Genomic DNA, 17,085 nt, shown 5'->3' on the forward strand with positions numbered 1-17,085 from the left:
ATGAGTGATCAGTAGTGCTTCAAGCAAGAACGTTTGTTTATGTGTATTGTGACCGATGATTAATTCAGTTATTGCTTAGAAGATTTATTTTAATGAGTGCCGTATACTGCTCAAAGTGTTTACAGTTATAAAAAATGTTTATGTGTAAGTTTATGAAGAAAGAAGATTATCGGTAAGATTATTCCAGCCATTAATATTCCTTTGCAGAGAAGTGTGTGAGTTTCATCCTAGAATTTCCTTATACTAACAGTAACTATTGCGGAAATTAGCTGAAATGTAAATTTAAGAGTGTTTGTTTGTGAAGAGGTGTTACTGCAATTTTTGTCGTATTTGGAACTTAAAGAACTGTGAGAAGACTGTATTATAAAGATAACAGATTTATCATTGTCTGAGTTGTATGATTGAATTTATCAGAGAAGTTAAAATGTTTGTGTTATCTTAATTACTGATTTGAATTTATGTGTAAAATTTGTGATTTTAAAATTAAATGTTTGTTTTTGTTAATCAAAAGTTGTGTTTTGCCTGAATCTCTTTTACTGCACCATTCATAAAATATTCGAATCAAAGCGGGAGAGATAAATAAGTTAAATATTCTCGGCCAGTATATATAATAACAGCATATAAAGGAAGGGTGGTCGAGAGTTTGTTTATCTTCAGTTCTTGAACTAATTCAGATATAAAGTGGCGCAGTCTTTAAATATAAATTTTCTTTATATTTGAATTAGAAATCAACTTACAACTTATCAACTAGTTAAGAACATCGTAATAACTATATATCTGATCCAAAGTATAGATTGACAAGAAGTAGGATCCAACACTATCATTGAAATCTGTGTGATGGTGAAGATGTCTCCACCACTCAAGACATCCTTGACTCCTTTCCAAAATACTATAAAAATCTGTTTGAAGACAGTAGTACTGTGGGAAATTATAACTCTTGGAACATTAATGGCTTTCCTGTTCATATCCAAGATGGGCTCTACAGACCCATCGCAGCATCTGAAGTTACTACAGCCTATAAAGAAAATCCTCAAGACCTGATTGTCTAGGGATAGAACTTTACTGCAAGGCCTGGGATTTTATCCTTCCCATTCCAGTTATACTGTTTAATTCTTTTCTTTTGTCAGGACGCATACCAAGTGAATTTGTAACAAGCCATACCATCCTCATTCCAAAATCTAATAGAGATCATACCTTAATCAGTAGCTGGAGACCTATTTCTCTATATGATACTGACTACAAGATATTTTTCAGCATTATCAATAACAGGTGCAAAGTAGGAATGAGATACATAATTAAAAGCACACAGGTGTATGGAGTTCTAGGCTGAGCAGTAGAATTTAATTTGTTTCTGCTACATCAAGGTTTCCCAAACTTTTTTTCCATGGCCTGGTTATTTTAATACTTCATCTTTGTGACCCACTAAAATTTTTATGGCCAATAAGTAAAATAAAACATTGGAATGTTCATAGAGTTTTCATTTATTATTATTATTATAATAAAGAAGCATTTACTCTTACAAAAATATAAAGAAATTAAACTAAAGCCAAGTAATTTATTAATGAGAAGTGTGATGCTGTTGTTTGTTAACTAGAAACATCAGGTTTGGAGGAAAAGATGATAACTTTATTCTTAAATTCGGTTTGATTTCCAATCGGTTTCTGTATTTATTTTTTAGAAAAAACCAGTGTTGAAAAGCCTGTTTCACACTTATAGATTGAAATATAGATTGAAATATAGATAGATTGAAAAGACATTAGAAATTTTATCGCTTTTTCTGCTAAAACTGGGCACTCCTGACGGCAAGACAGCCAAAAAATCCATCAGTGGTATTGTGTTGAAGATGTCTTTCAGTGCCGTATCATACGACCGTTCAATTATAGATTCAATATCTGAATCCGGCAATTCTTTCTCAGATTCTGCATTCACTGCATCCGCACAACACATCGTGCGGCCTGTTGCCGCCACACAGTCTTGCTATTAGTTGAGCTACTTTACCACGAACAAAGAGACTGTGAAATGACGATGCGGATGCGCTGCGTTTTTCATCTCTATTAATTAAATTATTTAATCATTAGTCCTGATTAAATGCTATTTACTTGCATTTTAGAGTTTCATGAAAAAAAGAAAACCCAAAAACAAAACACCTAGGTTTTCGAGAGTCTTTTTTAGGTGACCTGGCATTTAACTTTCATGACCCGGTGCCGGGTCGTGACCCACTACTTGGGAAACACTGTGCTATATGATCTACTCTGCCTAGTTAATATGAAAAAGCATGAGTAAGATCAGTAGATCTTACTCAAGCATCTGAAAATGTCCATCATCCCTTTCTGTTTTACATCCTCCAGTAAACTGGTGTGGATGAAAAGCTGCTATCTGTTATTAAAGGAGCCCATGCTAATTCAACTACCCACCTTCTAATTGGGTTGCTATCAAACTCAGTCAAAATTCAAAAAGGAGTCAATCAAGGTTGCCCTCTTAGTCCATTAATTTTTGCATTGGTTCTTAAACCTTTCTTGCAGGAAGTTGACAATACATATGCTGCGTGAGGAATAACAGTTCCTTTAATTATGAAGGAAAATAAGATATTAGCATATGCCAACAATGTGGTAGGCACTGTGAGGGATAATGATTCCATATCCATTTTTTTAACATTTTGGAAAAATTATTCAGCAAGATCAGTGAATTAACTGCTAATGCAGACAAGACAAAATTAAAAGTTTTTGGAAAGTGGAATTTGGGAGGCATTCCCTTTGGACTAACCCTTAAGAGAGAACCCTCACTATACTTGAAATTCCCATCTTCACTTACCCAATCTTATCAGTTCAAGAACTCATACAAAAACATTGAAACCTTAGAAGACTTGAAAATTGGCCCACTTTTCTTCTAAAACATAGTACTTAAAACCATAATCTTCCCTGCTCTGTTGTACATAGTAAATATTTCAGACATTACAGAAGCTGAAGAAAAGCAGTTATATTGTAAACCTGTGCAATTTTTTGGGTCTAGCCAATTCCAAGAAGTTAAAATGTAATTTTTTCAACTATTGAAGAAGCATGGAGGATTTGGGCTTCCAGTCTTCAAATTCTGCTATTTAAGCAATACAGTTTCAAAAATCTACAAAATGCAGACCTTCTCCAATACTACCTGAGTTTTTTCATCTTCCCCTATTTGGAGTAAATGATTATCAAGTTCCAAAAGCTGAAATTGTTCCTAAATACTACAACATTCAGTGCTTAACTTTAAGATTACTGCAATATTCCTGCACTGACATTCTTTCCACTAATAAAAGTAAAGTAAATTATACAGTATAAAGAAATCTTTAACCTCTTTCGCTATGAACTTCCACATTTGGTTACTGATAGCAACACTTTGTTTCATAACTTATTGAAGTTCCAAGGATACTCTAACCATATGCAATTTTTTCCATATGCTTGGAGAATTGCATATGGTTGCCTTCCAGTCAGTACCATCAAATGGAGGTACTTTAACATTGGAGATCCAATCTGTGACATCTGCTACCGATTGGAAACAGTAGAACATGCATTCTACAGTTGCCCTCTTGCCCTGCATATTTGGAACAGATTATATAATGTGTTGGACATTTTATTACTTACAACAGAACAGGTTCTTTTTTTGCAATACATGCCACCTGTTAGCACTGGAGAGGGAATTTTGATTTTTATAGTTAATGAATTAGAATGAATGAAACAGGACGTCCTCTTAAATTATTCAACGATGACTTCTAAGGCCAGAACATGCCATGCTAGGCCTAAATCCTTGATATGCATGATGAATGAATTAGAATACCATTTTTTGGAAAACTAGAAAGAAACATGGATTTGAAAACCAGCAATGACATACAAATGCTTTACAATTTTGCATTGTGGAAGCTTTATTGTTCAGTCAGACGATTTTTGTATTTAGAAAGAAGCAATCTAGGAGATATACAATTTTTGGCTAGGTGGTGTAGACCATCTACATTATACAATATTCACCAGAGTAAGATAAAATTTTATCTGTTTTTACTATGAGAGGTTTTTTTAAATGGTTCCATTGTCTTATGGTCAATTGCAGGAATGACTGGAGAGCAATCCCAGGCAGAGAAGGCCAACTCAAGGTGGTTAACTCAGATAAGGCTAACCACCTTGGTGTCAGTCATCTTTTTTGCACTTTAGTTTCAATTGGTCTTTTGGTCATTCATCTGCATGAGACTGATGAAAAAGGAAAAACTATAGCTTTTGACTATATGATGATATAAAGGAGCTGAGGCCTTTTTTCTCTATCTCTCATACTATTTATCTGTCTTTTCTTTCTCCTAATGTAATCAGGTTCTCTTGCACTCCTGTACTAACTACTCTAGACATATGATAAACACTCTTTACTGTTTCACCTCAATAAAGGTCAAAACTGGTCTGGGTAGTGACCCTTCTCAGAATACTCAGCATTATACATGCCCAAAAGGATGTGTGCTTTGCATTATGGGATACTAAGGCAAGTGATATGAAGTCATTAGCCTCTCTATACAAGTTGCCCAGTTATGAAGAAACTTCACATGCAAACTTTGTTTGCTTACACTTGTATAAAAGATTAAACCAAGAATATAATTTCTTGGCATCTTTAAATCAACACAAAGTTTTTGGATTATGAAATACTAGGGCAGTTTATGCAAAGTCAACAGCTGTTATATACAAATAGACTAATCATGAAGTTACTTTATTTATAGGATTAAAACTAGAACATAATTTCTTCTTATCTATAATACTCATTGTAATCACGTGGAAAAACTTTCCACAGGGTTTGATTATATCTTCACTTGATGATGAGGATAGTTAAATCGTTCAGATATTTCAGTTAATATAGGTGAATGAATGCAATGGTTATGCTCTATTAAATTTTCTTGTTAACTTTTAATAAAGCTCTGATTCTTACTGAATAGTCTTTTGTTAATTATTTTTGATTTAATTTATATAAAATTGATTTCATTAATAGGTCAGTTGTGCCTTATGATATTCCATAAGTTGTTGGCAGTTTCAAAGGATAATCAAAATTCACAGTAAGAAGTAATTGGTATATTTAGATGTTACTTATGAATAAAAATATATCATTTCATTTTCCAATTATATTACTACTATAATGTAATGAATTGTGTAATGTAATTATGGGAGAGGGAGGAAAAGGTTCTTCTCATGCTGTTTGTTTCTCTCTCCTATTTAACAGCCTACCCACATCATTAGCAACCCTTTTCATAATATTTAATGGTTAAAGACGAGTGTTCTGTACATTTGATAGGCTGTACAAAGAGCCTCTCCAATTGCCTATTCTATGCAATACTTTTCAAACATCTGTAAAGTCAAATAGGGTGATTTCTGTTCTTCCTTTCATGGTCTGATCACTATATATATATATATATATATACAGGGTGTTCGGGATAAATTTGACATATTTATAATTAATTATATTTTTCCGTAAGTTACATGTATTAACACACACTTCTCTTCATTTAAAAGTTTGGACCCTTCTTCATTCATATACAAGATGTCAGAAAGGATGGATAGCTGGAACCCACCTGAATCATGGAAGAGAATAACTTGTATCATGATGATTCGTGCCCGCCATCAAAATAAGGATATTACGACTGCTGCCCAATGCTCCCTGAATACAGTAAAAACAATCAGGCATGAACTAGAGACTTGCAATGGTGACTACGAGGATGTAGCAAGAAGAAAGATCCCTAGCAGACGATCTGATTGCGTTCGTACAGCAGAATTCCTCACAAATCTGCAGGAACAGGTGTTGAAGAACCCTGGCATTGGAATTCGGGCTTTGTTCGTGGAGTTGCTAACTGTAGTCAAGCCCTGGATAACAAGGGTAGCCAATGGTAGGCCGTATGTATGGCAGCAGGATTCGGCCCCTTGCCACACCTCTGGGAAAAGTCAAAAATGGTTGTCTGAAAATTTCTACGACTTCACCAGTCCAAATGTTTGGCCTCCAAACTCCCCAGACCTTAACCCCATGGATTATTTTGTATGGGGCGCAGTTGAAAAAGACACCAATCGCACTTCCAGTAATACAAAAGCCCAGTTAATGGATAAAATTAAAACAGTTTTTGCGGCCCTTCCCAGGGAGACTGTAGCATCAGCTTGTTCGAGGTTCCGAAGCAGAATTGAAGCTGTGATCGATGCTAATGGTGGTTATTTTGAGTAAATCTTGTTGATAGTATTGTAATTAACTCTGCCTGTAATGTTTTTTTGTCAATTCATTAAATTTAATAGATACAAAGAAGATTTTCTTTTTCCTTACGAAACTGTCAAATTTATCCCGAACACCCTGTATATATATATATGCATGGAAGTTCATTTACTTGGTTGTTAAACATGTTTTTTAAAAGAATTGAATGACATAAACCGAGAGAAAAGGAAAAAGGTTTAATAGTATCACACGACTAGTTTCAGCTTTTTACAGCCTTCTTCAGGTGTTTTTATAAAAGAAAAGAAAAAACATTAAACATTGAAGATAAAAACTGTAAACATCACAGGAAAGTCACTATACATATTTAACATGAAAATGTTGTAGTTAACGTATTCAAAACTGTTCCTTCGTTGGTCACATTGTTGGGTGAGTGCATGCGTATAGCATCTCGTGAGCGCCAGTATTTGATCACAGCAGAATGACAGTCTGGGAGGTTGTAGCTTAAATTATTATTTAAATGTACAGGGCTGAGGATGATTTCTCTAGATTCTACAATTTTTCTCTCCAATTCGTCATGGCAACGGAAAATGTTGTTAGATCTATCCCAAGGATTGTATGACTATGGTTTTCATCATCAGAATCAGCTGAAAAAAGGATATGGCTGGATAAAGCACTGGCACATGTTCTCTGTAAGCGATGTCCCTCCTGTGCTCTTCCATATGCAATTCAATAGATGTATCGTATCTTATACACACCAGGATATTTTAGATTGTGATGACTAGGCTTTGGATGGCTCACTAGAGATCGGATCTTATGAAGCAGAGTAAATAAAGTTCTAATGTTATGTTTTTTGTGAACCTTGGCTAATTTTTGGGAAACTGAGCTTATGTATGGTATAGATATATTGCCTTTAACATTATTCATTTCTTCAATATGGTGACTAGGAGGATTAAAAAGGAATTTTTTAGTAATTTTTTGAGAATAACCATTCAGTCGGAAAGTAGATCTAAGAAAATTGATTTCTTTACGAAGTTCATCTGGGTCATCAAGAAGAGAGCGAGCTCTATGTCCCAAAGTAGAAATAATTCCAAGTTTCTGAGGAGGGAAATGATGGGACTGACTATGGAGATATCTATTGGTGTGTGTGTAGGTTTTCTGTACATTGAAATTTTGTATCATACATTAAGGATATTACTGTTAAAGAAAATGAAATCATGGCTAGCTTTGACATAGTATCCTTGTTCACAGATGTTCCTACAGACGAAGTCCTGACATTACTCAAAGATAAATTATCCGAAAAAATGTTAGCCTTACTTACTCATTGCATCAAGTCTGGATACTTTAGATTTCAGGACACCATCTACAAGCAAAATCATGGTCTAGCAATGTGTAATCCTTTATCTCCTGTACTTGCCAACATTATTTATCTAGAAGATTTTGAAGTTAAAGCTATCTCTTCCTATTCCTTAGCACCTAGAATTTAGAAACGATATGTGGATGACATTTTCTTCCTTTGGAGCCATGGATGTGATTCTCTCCTGGATTTCCTTGAACATCTCAATAGTCAACACCTGAATATCCATTTCATGGTTGAGTTTGAAACTAATGGTTCCCTGCCTTTCCTGGATGTGAAACTGACCCGTTCTTCTGAAAAACTTAAAATTTCAATGTACAGAAAACCTACACACACCAATATGCACTTCACACACTCTACACCCTTCATAGTCAGTCCCATCATTTCCCTCCTCAGAAACTTGGAATTATTGGAATAAAAAATTCCACAGAATTTCATGCCAAAATAAAAGACTTTTCAACTGCTGAAAACTGACATGCTAATTAGCTTCGACATCGTCTCTCTCTTTACCAATATCCCCCATAAAGAAATGTAGACCTGTTAAATCAAAAATTTCTGTCGGATATTGTTGAACTTTTTAAATTTGTTATCACTTCCGGTTACTTCACATAGAAAGGAAAAATTTACAAGCAAGAGGAGGGAACAGCAATGTGGTCCCCCTTGTCACCCAACTTGGCAGACAGACCTGTTTATAGAACATCTTGAAGAAAAATTTCTTGCATTTAAACTCAAACCAAAACTCTGGCTTCAATATGTCAATGATATCTTCGCAGTCTGGAGTCATTCCGAACAAGAGCTACTTCAGTTTTTAGATAAAATCAACCTTCTTCATCCACGCATCAAACCCTTTCTGAATTTACACATCCCAAGAAAAGAAGACAGTTCCATCTCCACTTCTGTCTATCGCAAGCCGACATTTTCAGGTTGCTACATTCACCATCCCTCTCAAAAATTTGGCATCATTACATCATTGGTAACCAGAGCACACAGATTTTGCTCCTCCGAGGATTCTCTAAAACAAGAATTGGAAATAATCAAAAACACAGCCACTCTAAATGGATACAATCTCAAAACAACTCAAAAAATCATCAGCAACTTCTCTACACATCAACCTAGACAAGAACAAGCCCATAGGATTCCCATACCTTATATCAAAGGCATCTCCGAATGGCTCTCGAAAATTATGAAGAAATACAATCTTGCTGCCACCTACAAATCCATCAACCAGATCCACAACTTGTTACCTTCGCCCAAAGACAAACTTTCACCTATGCTACTACCTGGTGTATACGAGGTTCCATGCTCCTGTAAACTCTCTTATTATGGGCAGACAGGCAAATCAGTTTTTAAATGCATCTCAGAAAATCAAGATCATATCCGCCTCATCAAACCGCAAAAATTAGCTCCCGCTCAACACAGAGTTGAAAACCCAAACCACAAGATCCACTGGGAAAAGACAAAACTTCCACACAGATCTTCATATAAATATGAAAGCTTATATAAAGAAAGTGCTGAAGCCTTACTTCACAGACCAAATCTAAACTGCAATGATTCTTGCCATCCCTAAAATATGGGAAATTGTCATACAAAATTGTGTAAAAATAACAATTGTATTTTAATTTAATTTAATTAATTTAATTCAATTTAATCTAATTTAAGTTCATGCTGCAATGCGCCACTGCATGCAATTTGGATTCCATTGTACTTGTGCGCCCTATTCTTTGTGTCATTCCTAGTATTGTTCTACTGAACTGATGATGTCTTAAGATACCTAGGACGAAATATTTACATATTAAAAAACCTACTACTGTGGTTCACGTGTCTTAAATTTAGTCATGAATTCTCTACAGGTTTTTCTATATAATCAATAATAACATTATTATTATTATATTATTTTTTTCATTTTTTATTATCATATTTTATTATTTATTTATTTTAAACATAACTCAAAATTCTTACTTTAGAGACCAGGATTTTTTATTTATTTTAAATACTACTTCAGTTCTTCCAATAAGTGGGCACTGGTCTCATAGCAGGCAATGAAATTCATTTCCTAAAGACAAAAAAAAATCATGACCATGTAAGGATTGAACAAACCTACAGCCTTTTATCTGAAGAGGAATACTTTCCAGCCTAACCAACATAACTTTGTATTTTATTTATCATTATTATTATTTTTTTTTCATTACTATTACCACATCTCAAGTCTAAATGCCATTATCATGTTTCCATGTCTAACCATATGGAAATCAGATACACATTTCCTTCATATTATGTCATACTATACATTTATGCCATTTTCTCGCATTCCCACTTTCCTAACTTCCTTGGCTAAAATATATTAATAGATTTTATTTGCAGTTTAACACCATTTCTATGAAATGATATGAAACTTATGCAGCTTTACAAATGCAATAATTTATGTGGATGTATTCCTTGCCTTTAGCTATGTGAAGAAAAATCTTTCTTTCTCTCTCTCTCTCTCTCTCTCTCTCTCTCTCTCTCTTTCTTTCTCTGTGGTAAAGTTTTTTTCTTCAAGTCTCTTCATAGGGTTTCTGGTTTTTTCTGGAAGGGCAACCAAAAACTCTGATTTTCACTTACAAAGTAGATAAAAGGACATCACATGCAATTTTATCTACTTTATGTTGGCCAAGTGGATAGCATCACTGCTCTCCATCTGGCTGTAGGTTCAAATACTATGGCATGGATGTTTGTAAATGTCCTCAGGTGATAGATTGATGTTACTGTTTAAGTAAGATTATGATCGACTTAAAAGTTCCTTAGTTAGTGTCTTGAGGAGGGTTTCAGGATTATATAACCCTTAGTCCACATATGGTATTTCAGTTGTACTCATATAATATGTATAACTCATTTTACCCAACTCATAGTGATCACAGGAATAGCTTGTTATAGTGGAGAGTTTAGTATATGGATTTTTTTTATATTTATTATTTATTTTTTTATTTTTATAGAATAACATTGCATCTAGTAGTAAGACTTATATGTTGGTTAGACATAACTGGTAATTAGTTTACGGAATTAACAACGCATATAAAGTATATTAATTAAAGGTAACTTTAATGAATAACTTCTATATTTCGGCAATGTCACATTGCCATCTTCGGGAACATAAAGATATGGTATGTGCACTCAGGAACTAACACAAAGCAAATGAGGAAGAAAGCAGGAAACTATTATTGTTCCTAAAGTCCTAATGGTGCTCTCTTGCGGGCTAATTTGGTAGTCTTGGCAGTAGTCTTGGTAGACCTGCCAAGACTACCAAATTAGCCCACAAGAGGGCACCATTAGGACTTTAGGAACAATAATAGTTTCCTGCTTTCTTCCTCATTTGCTTTGTGTTAGTTCCTGAGTGCACATACCATATCTTTATGTTCCCGAAGATGGCAATGTGACATTGCCGAAATATAGAAGTTATTCATTAAAGTTACCTTTAATTAATATACTTTATATGCGTTGTTAATTCCATAAACTAATTACCAGTTATAACATTGCATCTGTGGGGTTTGGTTAAGAATTTCAGTAGCTACTTTATAGCAAGTGTTGGCTATAATGAGTATTGACTGTAATATTAGTGTACTATTATACTGAAGCACTAGATAATAGCATATACTATAAACTAACTGGCATCCCACCTGCAAAAGGTTTAAAACCTTTTTTGGATGGAATGCACAAAAAAATAAAAAAATAAAAAATGAAACATACTGGCCTTATCACCTCATATCTGCTTTCCAGCTGATCTCAGTGGAACTCATATTTTTAGCTTAGATCCATCAATAAGTTTGCAGTTTTAAACTTTTAAGATCATATAATGTGCATAATGCTTGATCGACAAAGCAGCTTAAAACAAAACAAATATTCAGTGCAGTAGGAAACAGGATACTAGACTGTCAAAAACAATGTAAGGATTATCACTGAATTTTATGGGAAATCATTTAAAAATTATTATGATTGAAAAAAAAAAGTATGTATTTCCCTGAATGTGACTTCACAGTTGAAAATGTATTGTATGCATATTTAAGATCATTAGTCAGAAATTCAGTGTGTCCTACATATTAAAATAAAGATTACAGCAATATATGCATTTAATAAGTTATATGAAGTACAAAAATAACTGAAAATAAGGTAAAGAGTTTACCAGTAGTGGATTTTTAACATCTAGAACAAGCAATTGCGGTATTGCATTATACACAGAGGAATTTTATGCTGTGGTACAGTGAATATTTGTTCTGGATTTTTAAATACCTACTGCTGGTAAACTCTTTTTGTTATTTTCAGATGTTTATTCTTGATATAAATATTAAACCCATATATTACTGTAATCTTTATTTTATTATTATTATTTTTTTTATTGTTATTAGCAGTCTACAACCAGGAAACTTCATTCTATCTGGGGTACAAATAGCATTGCTCCCACAAATTCCCCAGTGCCTCTAGAAGCCTAACTAATTTACATTAATCCTGCTACCTTGAATGTATTTAAGGATGATCTTATATCAATTTGATATGAGTGAAGGATAGATAAAAATTAGAATTAAAAACAATTAAACTCAAGTAAACAGTAATATACTATGCTCAGTGTTTTGCACCAGCCTTTAAATTAAAATTGGAAAAGAGGTGGCTTTTTCTTCTTTGAAAGAAACTATCTCCTTACCTTCCCCCATTAATTAGAAGGTGATACACTGCACTCTTTCTTCTGTCATCAGAGAAAATGGCTGTAATCTTTTTAATGTATTCATCCCCCAGCTTTAATGGTTCTTGGAAAAGGAAGGATATAATCTTTTCTGCATCAAATTCATCACTAACTGTGAATACCCTTAAAAAAAAGTCAGTCAGTGCAAAGTGTTTAGTATCTTGTATTATTTTTTATTCATTTATTGATGATATTACTGTTGTTGCAAGTAGCATCTTTAAGTAAACTGCTGCATTTTTAAAGCCTTATTACTCTCATGTCATTTAATATATTTATAATAAAGTTTAGCATATTTAACATGAAGAGTACTTTCTCAATCCCTGCATTAACTTTTTTGTTGTTGTTCTGTTAAATTATTTTTATTTAATTTATAGCAAAGCCCAAGAGATATGTTTGTATAGTCTCTTCCATCACGAAGCTGGCCAAGCTCTTTTGAGAATTGTCTGCACAGGTGAATCAGTGGTACAGCAAGCTGTGCAACAGCAGAACAGGTAAATCATATTGCACATATATCATCCATTGTTAATATTTTGAATTGCAGAATTTCATAATGAAGCTTTCAACTGAAATAACTGGTTTCATTAGTTGAAAGAATACATTGCTGTTTTAATTTTTGGTTAGATGGCATTATGCATCAGGTTAGTTGCATAACTTTTATTTCTCTCTATGTTTTGCTATTGCACACAAGTGTCTTCATAAGAGAATTAAATTCTACTAATGGAATTATAAACATTGATATATTTGAAACTTTTTTTTTCCCTTAGTGTAACATTCATTCATATGTTTAGCTAATTTTCATGGCTTACACATGTACCAAAAATTATATAGACTTTTATTCAGAAACTTGAATATATTTCATCCAATGTAATGTGGTCATTGTCAGGACCATCAACTACATTCAAAATGTGAATCATGATAAGCATGCATATATTTGGTCTGGTTCCAAAGAACAAGAACTTTGTTCTTTGGAACCAGAAAAAAACTTCTTTTTTCCAGCAACTTCAAATTGGATGATCTTTTCCTGAAACATGTGAAACACTATAAAATTGTCTGAACCTCAATCAATCATATTGCATTTCAATATCCAAGTTTTGAGAACTGATTGCCATTAATTGTTCATAATATTTTTTAATTAATAATTATTTAAAATTATTTTTTATCTACACAACTTTCTACAATTGTTGCTTTGAACACTAATAGTGTAATATCATATACATCAGCTACAAGTGAGACACGAACTAATATATGAATATTTTGACTCATTATTGTGATTCATGCTTTAAATATAGTTAATGATCTCTCTCTCTCTGATAATGTCTGTGTAACATTTAATGAAATATATTGCATTTTTGTTACATGTATAAGCCGTGAAAGTTATTTAAATCAACTGCTTGGAAAAAAGTCAACAGACAGCATAATGGGAGGAACAAACAGCCATGACCCACCTTAATAAGATGTAGGATCCTCTTTCACTGTAACAAATGCAGCAATCCCACAGGGCATACTTTCTGTACGATAGCGATCAGTGGGAATTTTGGACCATTCTTCCTGTAGGCATGTAATGAGATCCTGTACTTTTGTGGGGTGGATGTTTCTTTACCTCACCTGATGCTCCAGTTCATCCTGCTGATGTTCACTAGGGTTGAGATCAGGGATCTGTGGAGGCCAGTCAAGTGTGGTGATGTGTCCACAAACCATGCAGTTACAGCAGCAGCCTTATGACACAGTGCATTATCTTGCTGAAAGAGACAAAAAGACAAGGGTCAGTTCCATAGACATGCCACAAAGTAGGAAGATGTATAAGCTTGCATTATCCAGAATGTTCAGATACCTGATTGATATCACAGATTGACCTTCGATAGCACAATTTTTCAACAGTTTACCAAACAGATATGCCTGCAACATGGCATCCTATCACAATGCCCCTTTCAAACTCCGTCAGTTCCCTTCACGCAGTTATTTCACCCATACACAATTGCACTGACTTGGGAACATCATATTCCTTCAATTTATACCAGTTACAAACACATGACTCATTACATGGCACAATGCACCTTGCCATATGGGGGGGGGGGATGTCCATTGACTTCTTTCCAAGCAGTGTATATCTAGTGCACACATTCTGTTAAAAATATTTATTCACTCATATGTATGGTATACATTGCACATGTATTGTTGATTGCTGTGAATCATCTTTTGTATATCTGTATATAATTTAGCCATTATTTGATTTAGTAGTAGTGTACTAATATCTTCCAGATGTTGTGGCTTTGGTTCATTAAGTTATTTCAAATTACATTATTTGAAATTCTTCTAAGCTTCTCCAGAAGGCAGTGTACCAATTTGATCTGTCTTTGGACAGAAGCATAGCCTATGTTGTACTGATGACAATGTATTCCATTTATCTTGTAATAGATCTTACATTGCTGAAATATTCAAGCTTATACATCTTCCCCTTAACTGAGGTCTTTAGCACTAATTAATTTAACATTCTTCAGTTGGATTAGAGTAATATACTAAACTCCAACACTGCAAAAAAATAGTTTCGTTTATTTCTCATAGGAAAGCTCCAACTTTTCCCCCCACCCATTTATGTTTAATAATATTCATATTTCTACTCAGGATTAGATTTTTTCCCTTGACTGGCTTAAACATCTAGCATTTCTTGGCACAAACACATCACATGTATAGCCATTTCAGACTCCAGTAACCTTGGTTTCCTCTTCTATTCAAGACACTATTTCTTGCATGTCCAATTCCTAACTAACACTGTATATAACAACTTTAGAATATTTTTCTAACATTAGGATGATATAACAAAAATCTCCCTAAGAATGCTTGATGATAGCCAGAAAAGAGGAATCGCTTAATAGATGACTCCCTCCTCTCTTTCTCTCTCCCACAGGCTTCCATCACTTTCTCATAGATTCTCTGGTTCTACATTGTCTTTTCTGTACTTATTTTTGTAGGTACTACTCTACTTCTTTTTAAACATTAAAAAAAAAAAAAAAAATAAGCAGCTGCCAGTCAACATCCATATACAGCTTTTTTTAAGAGACCCATGAACAGATGTCTCCTTTATTTGTAATTAATTCTTCATACATAATGTTATGAGGATTTTTTTTTTTTTCAGGGTTGATATATACATACATATATATATATATATATATATACATACATATTCTTTTAGTTTGTGTAGGATTGGTGTGTGTGTGTGCGTGTGTGCACATGCATGCATTGATCCTGTAGTTGCTCACTTAGTCATTTCCTATTTAGGAGGTAAGGAATCTTTATAGGGGTGCTTAAGGGTCAAAGCTGTATAACTGAGAGGAGACCTCCACATAGCCTTTAAAGGAATGCGGAGAACCGACCAGGACTTCTGACCTAATGTCCAATCCTCACCTTCTCATGGTACACCCTGTTGGGTATCTACTTGGATACTGAACGAACGAGGATGGGCTGGCAATTTGGGACTTAGCCGACCAAATTGTATTCTTAATGGTTAAACCAAAATAAAAAATGATGGTACAACATGACAAAATTTCATGCCGGCTGGGGCGTCGCCCGGTTAAACAAGGCCCCTGTTGTTTTCGCCACGGAACCAGGGCGAACAGCGAAAAGTCAGCTACTGGAACAAATCTGAAAACAAACTCCAACTCAACATCACCAGAGTTAAAGATCAGTACTATCAATGTAAGAAGCTTGAATGGCAAAGAAATGGAGCTAGCTGAGGAATTAGATAAGTACCAGATCGACATAATAGGGGTGACTGAAACAAAAAAGACCAAAACTGGTGAGATCTTTCTGAGCAATAAATACAAAATGTTATATTCAGGCAATGACAATCAAGGAAAAGAAGGAACAGCCATAGTATTCAACACAAAATATGAGGCTAATCTTCTTGAATGGCAGTCAGTCTCAAGTAGAGTAATGTGGGCAAATATGAGAATGGGGAACTGGACAATGAGACTTATTTGTGCCTATGATCCCACAGAAGGTTCTACTAAGGTAGAAGTGGAGGAATTTTTTGAGGCTTTAGAAAAAGCAACTGACACAATGAAAAAGGAAAAGTTGGTCCTTGTTGGGGATCTAAATAGCAGAGTAGGAAATGATTGTGAGACATACAAAAATATTTCGCGAAAATTTGGAGAAAAGAGCAAAGCTAATAATAATGGCAAATATCTGTTGGATTTCTGCTCAGGACATGGACTGGTTATTACTAACACCAAGTTCCAACATAAAAATGTGCACAAATTCACATGGAGAGAAGAGGCTAGGAATAAGAAAAGTCTCATTGACTATGTTATTGTTGATAGTGATGTTTTTCCCCTGGTGCAGGACACCAGAGTGTACAGAGGATTTGAAATTGGAAGTGATCACTATTTAGTATTGAGCAGGATAAAATTGAATTTCATATTCAAAAGAATAACATGTAAGAAAGTTTTAAAGCGAATAAAAGTTGAGCAGCTCTCAGATGTGAGCTGTAGACTAAAATACACAAAGATTATTGAAGAAAAAATGAAAGAGTTTGAGAACAGGAATCAAATCTTGGAGATTCAGTGGCAAACTCTGAAGAAAACATTGATTGATTCTGCCAGAGAGGCATGTGGTGAGGTTGTCTGCAAGGATAAAAAAATCAGAACTCCCTGGTGGACACAGGAAGTTAAAGAGGCAGTGAAGGAAAAGAAGAAAGCATATCAAAAGTTCCTGTCAAATAAGTCAGCTTGTGCTCTTAGAGAATATAGAGAAATGCAAGAATGCTAAACACTGTGTAAATATAGCTAAACAAAAGTCATGGGAGGACTTTGGCAAGAATATAGAAAATAAA

At 34.3% G+C, this 17,085-nt stretch overlaps 1 protein-coding gene across 1 annotated transcript in view; it reads left to right on the plus strand.

Moving 5' to 3' along the window:
• LOC150098439 (nucleoporin NUP188-like) overlaps positions 1 to 17,085 on the plus strand; it is a 280,537-nt gene that overhangs the window by 57,669 nt on the left and 205,783 nt on the right. The window contains exons 7-8 of the mRNA XM_090405212.1: positions 4,993 to 5,056; positions 12,632 to 12,748. Of these exons, the coding sequence (XP_090261338.1) occupies positions 4,993 to 5,056; positions 12,632 to 12,748 (181 nt within the window). The remainder of the gene's footprint in view (positions 1 to 4,992; positions 5,057 to 12,631; positions 12,749 to 17,085) is intronic.

Source organism: Typopeltis vanoorti, chromosome 15 (genome assembly GCF_054136105.1).
Source record: "Typopeltis vanoorti isolate ZY-2024b chromosome 15, IOZ_Tvanoo_1.0, whole genome shotgun sequence".
NCBI classification, from domain to species: Eukaryota; Metazoa; Arthropoda; class Arachnida; order Uropygi; family Thelyphonidae; genus Typopeltis; species Typopeltis vanoorti.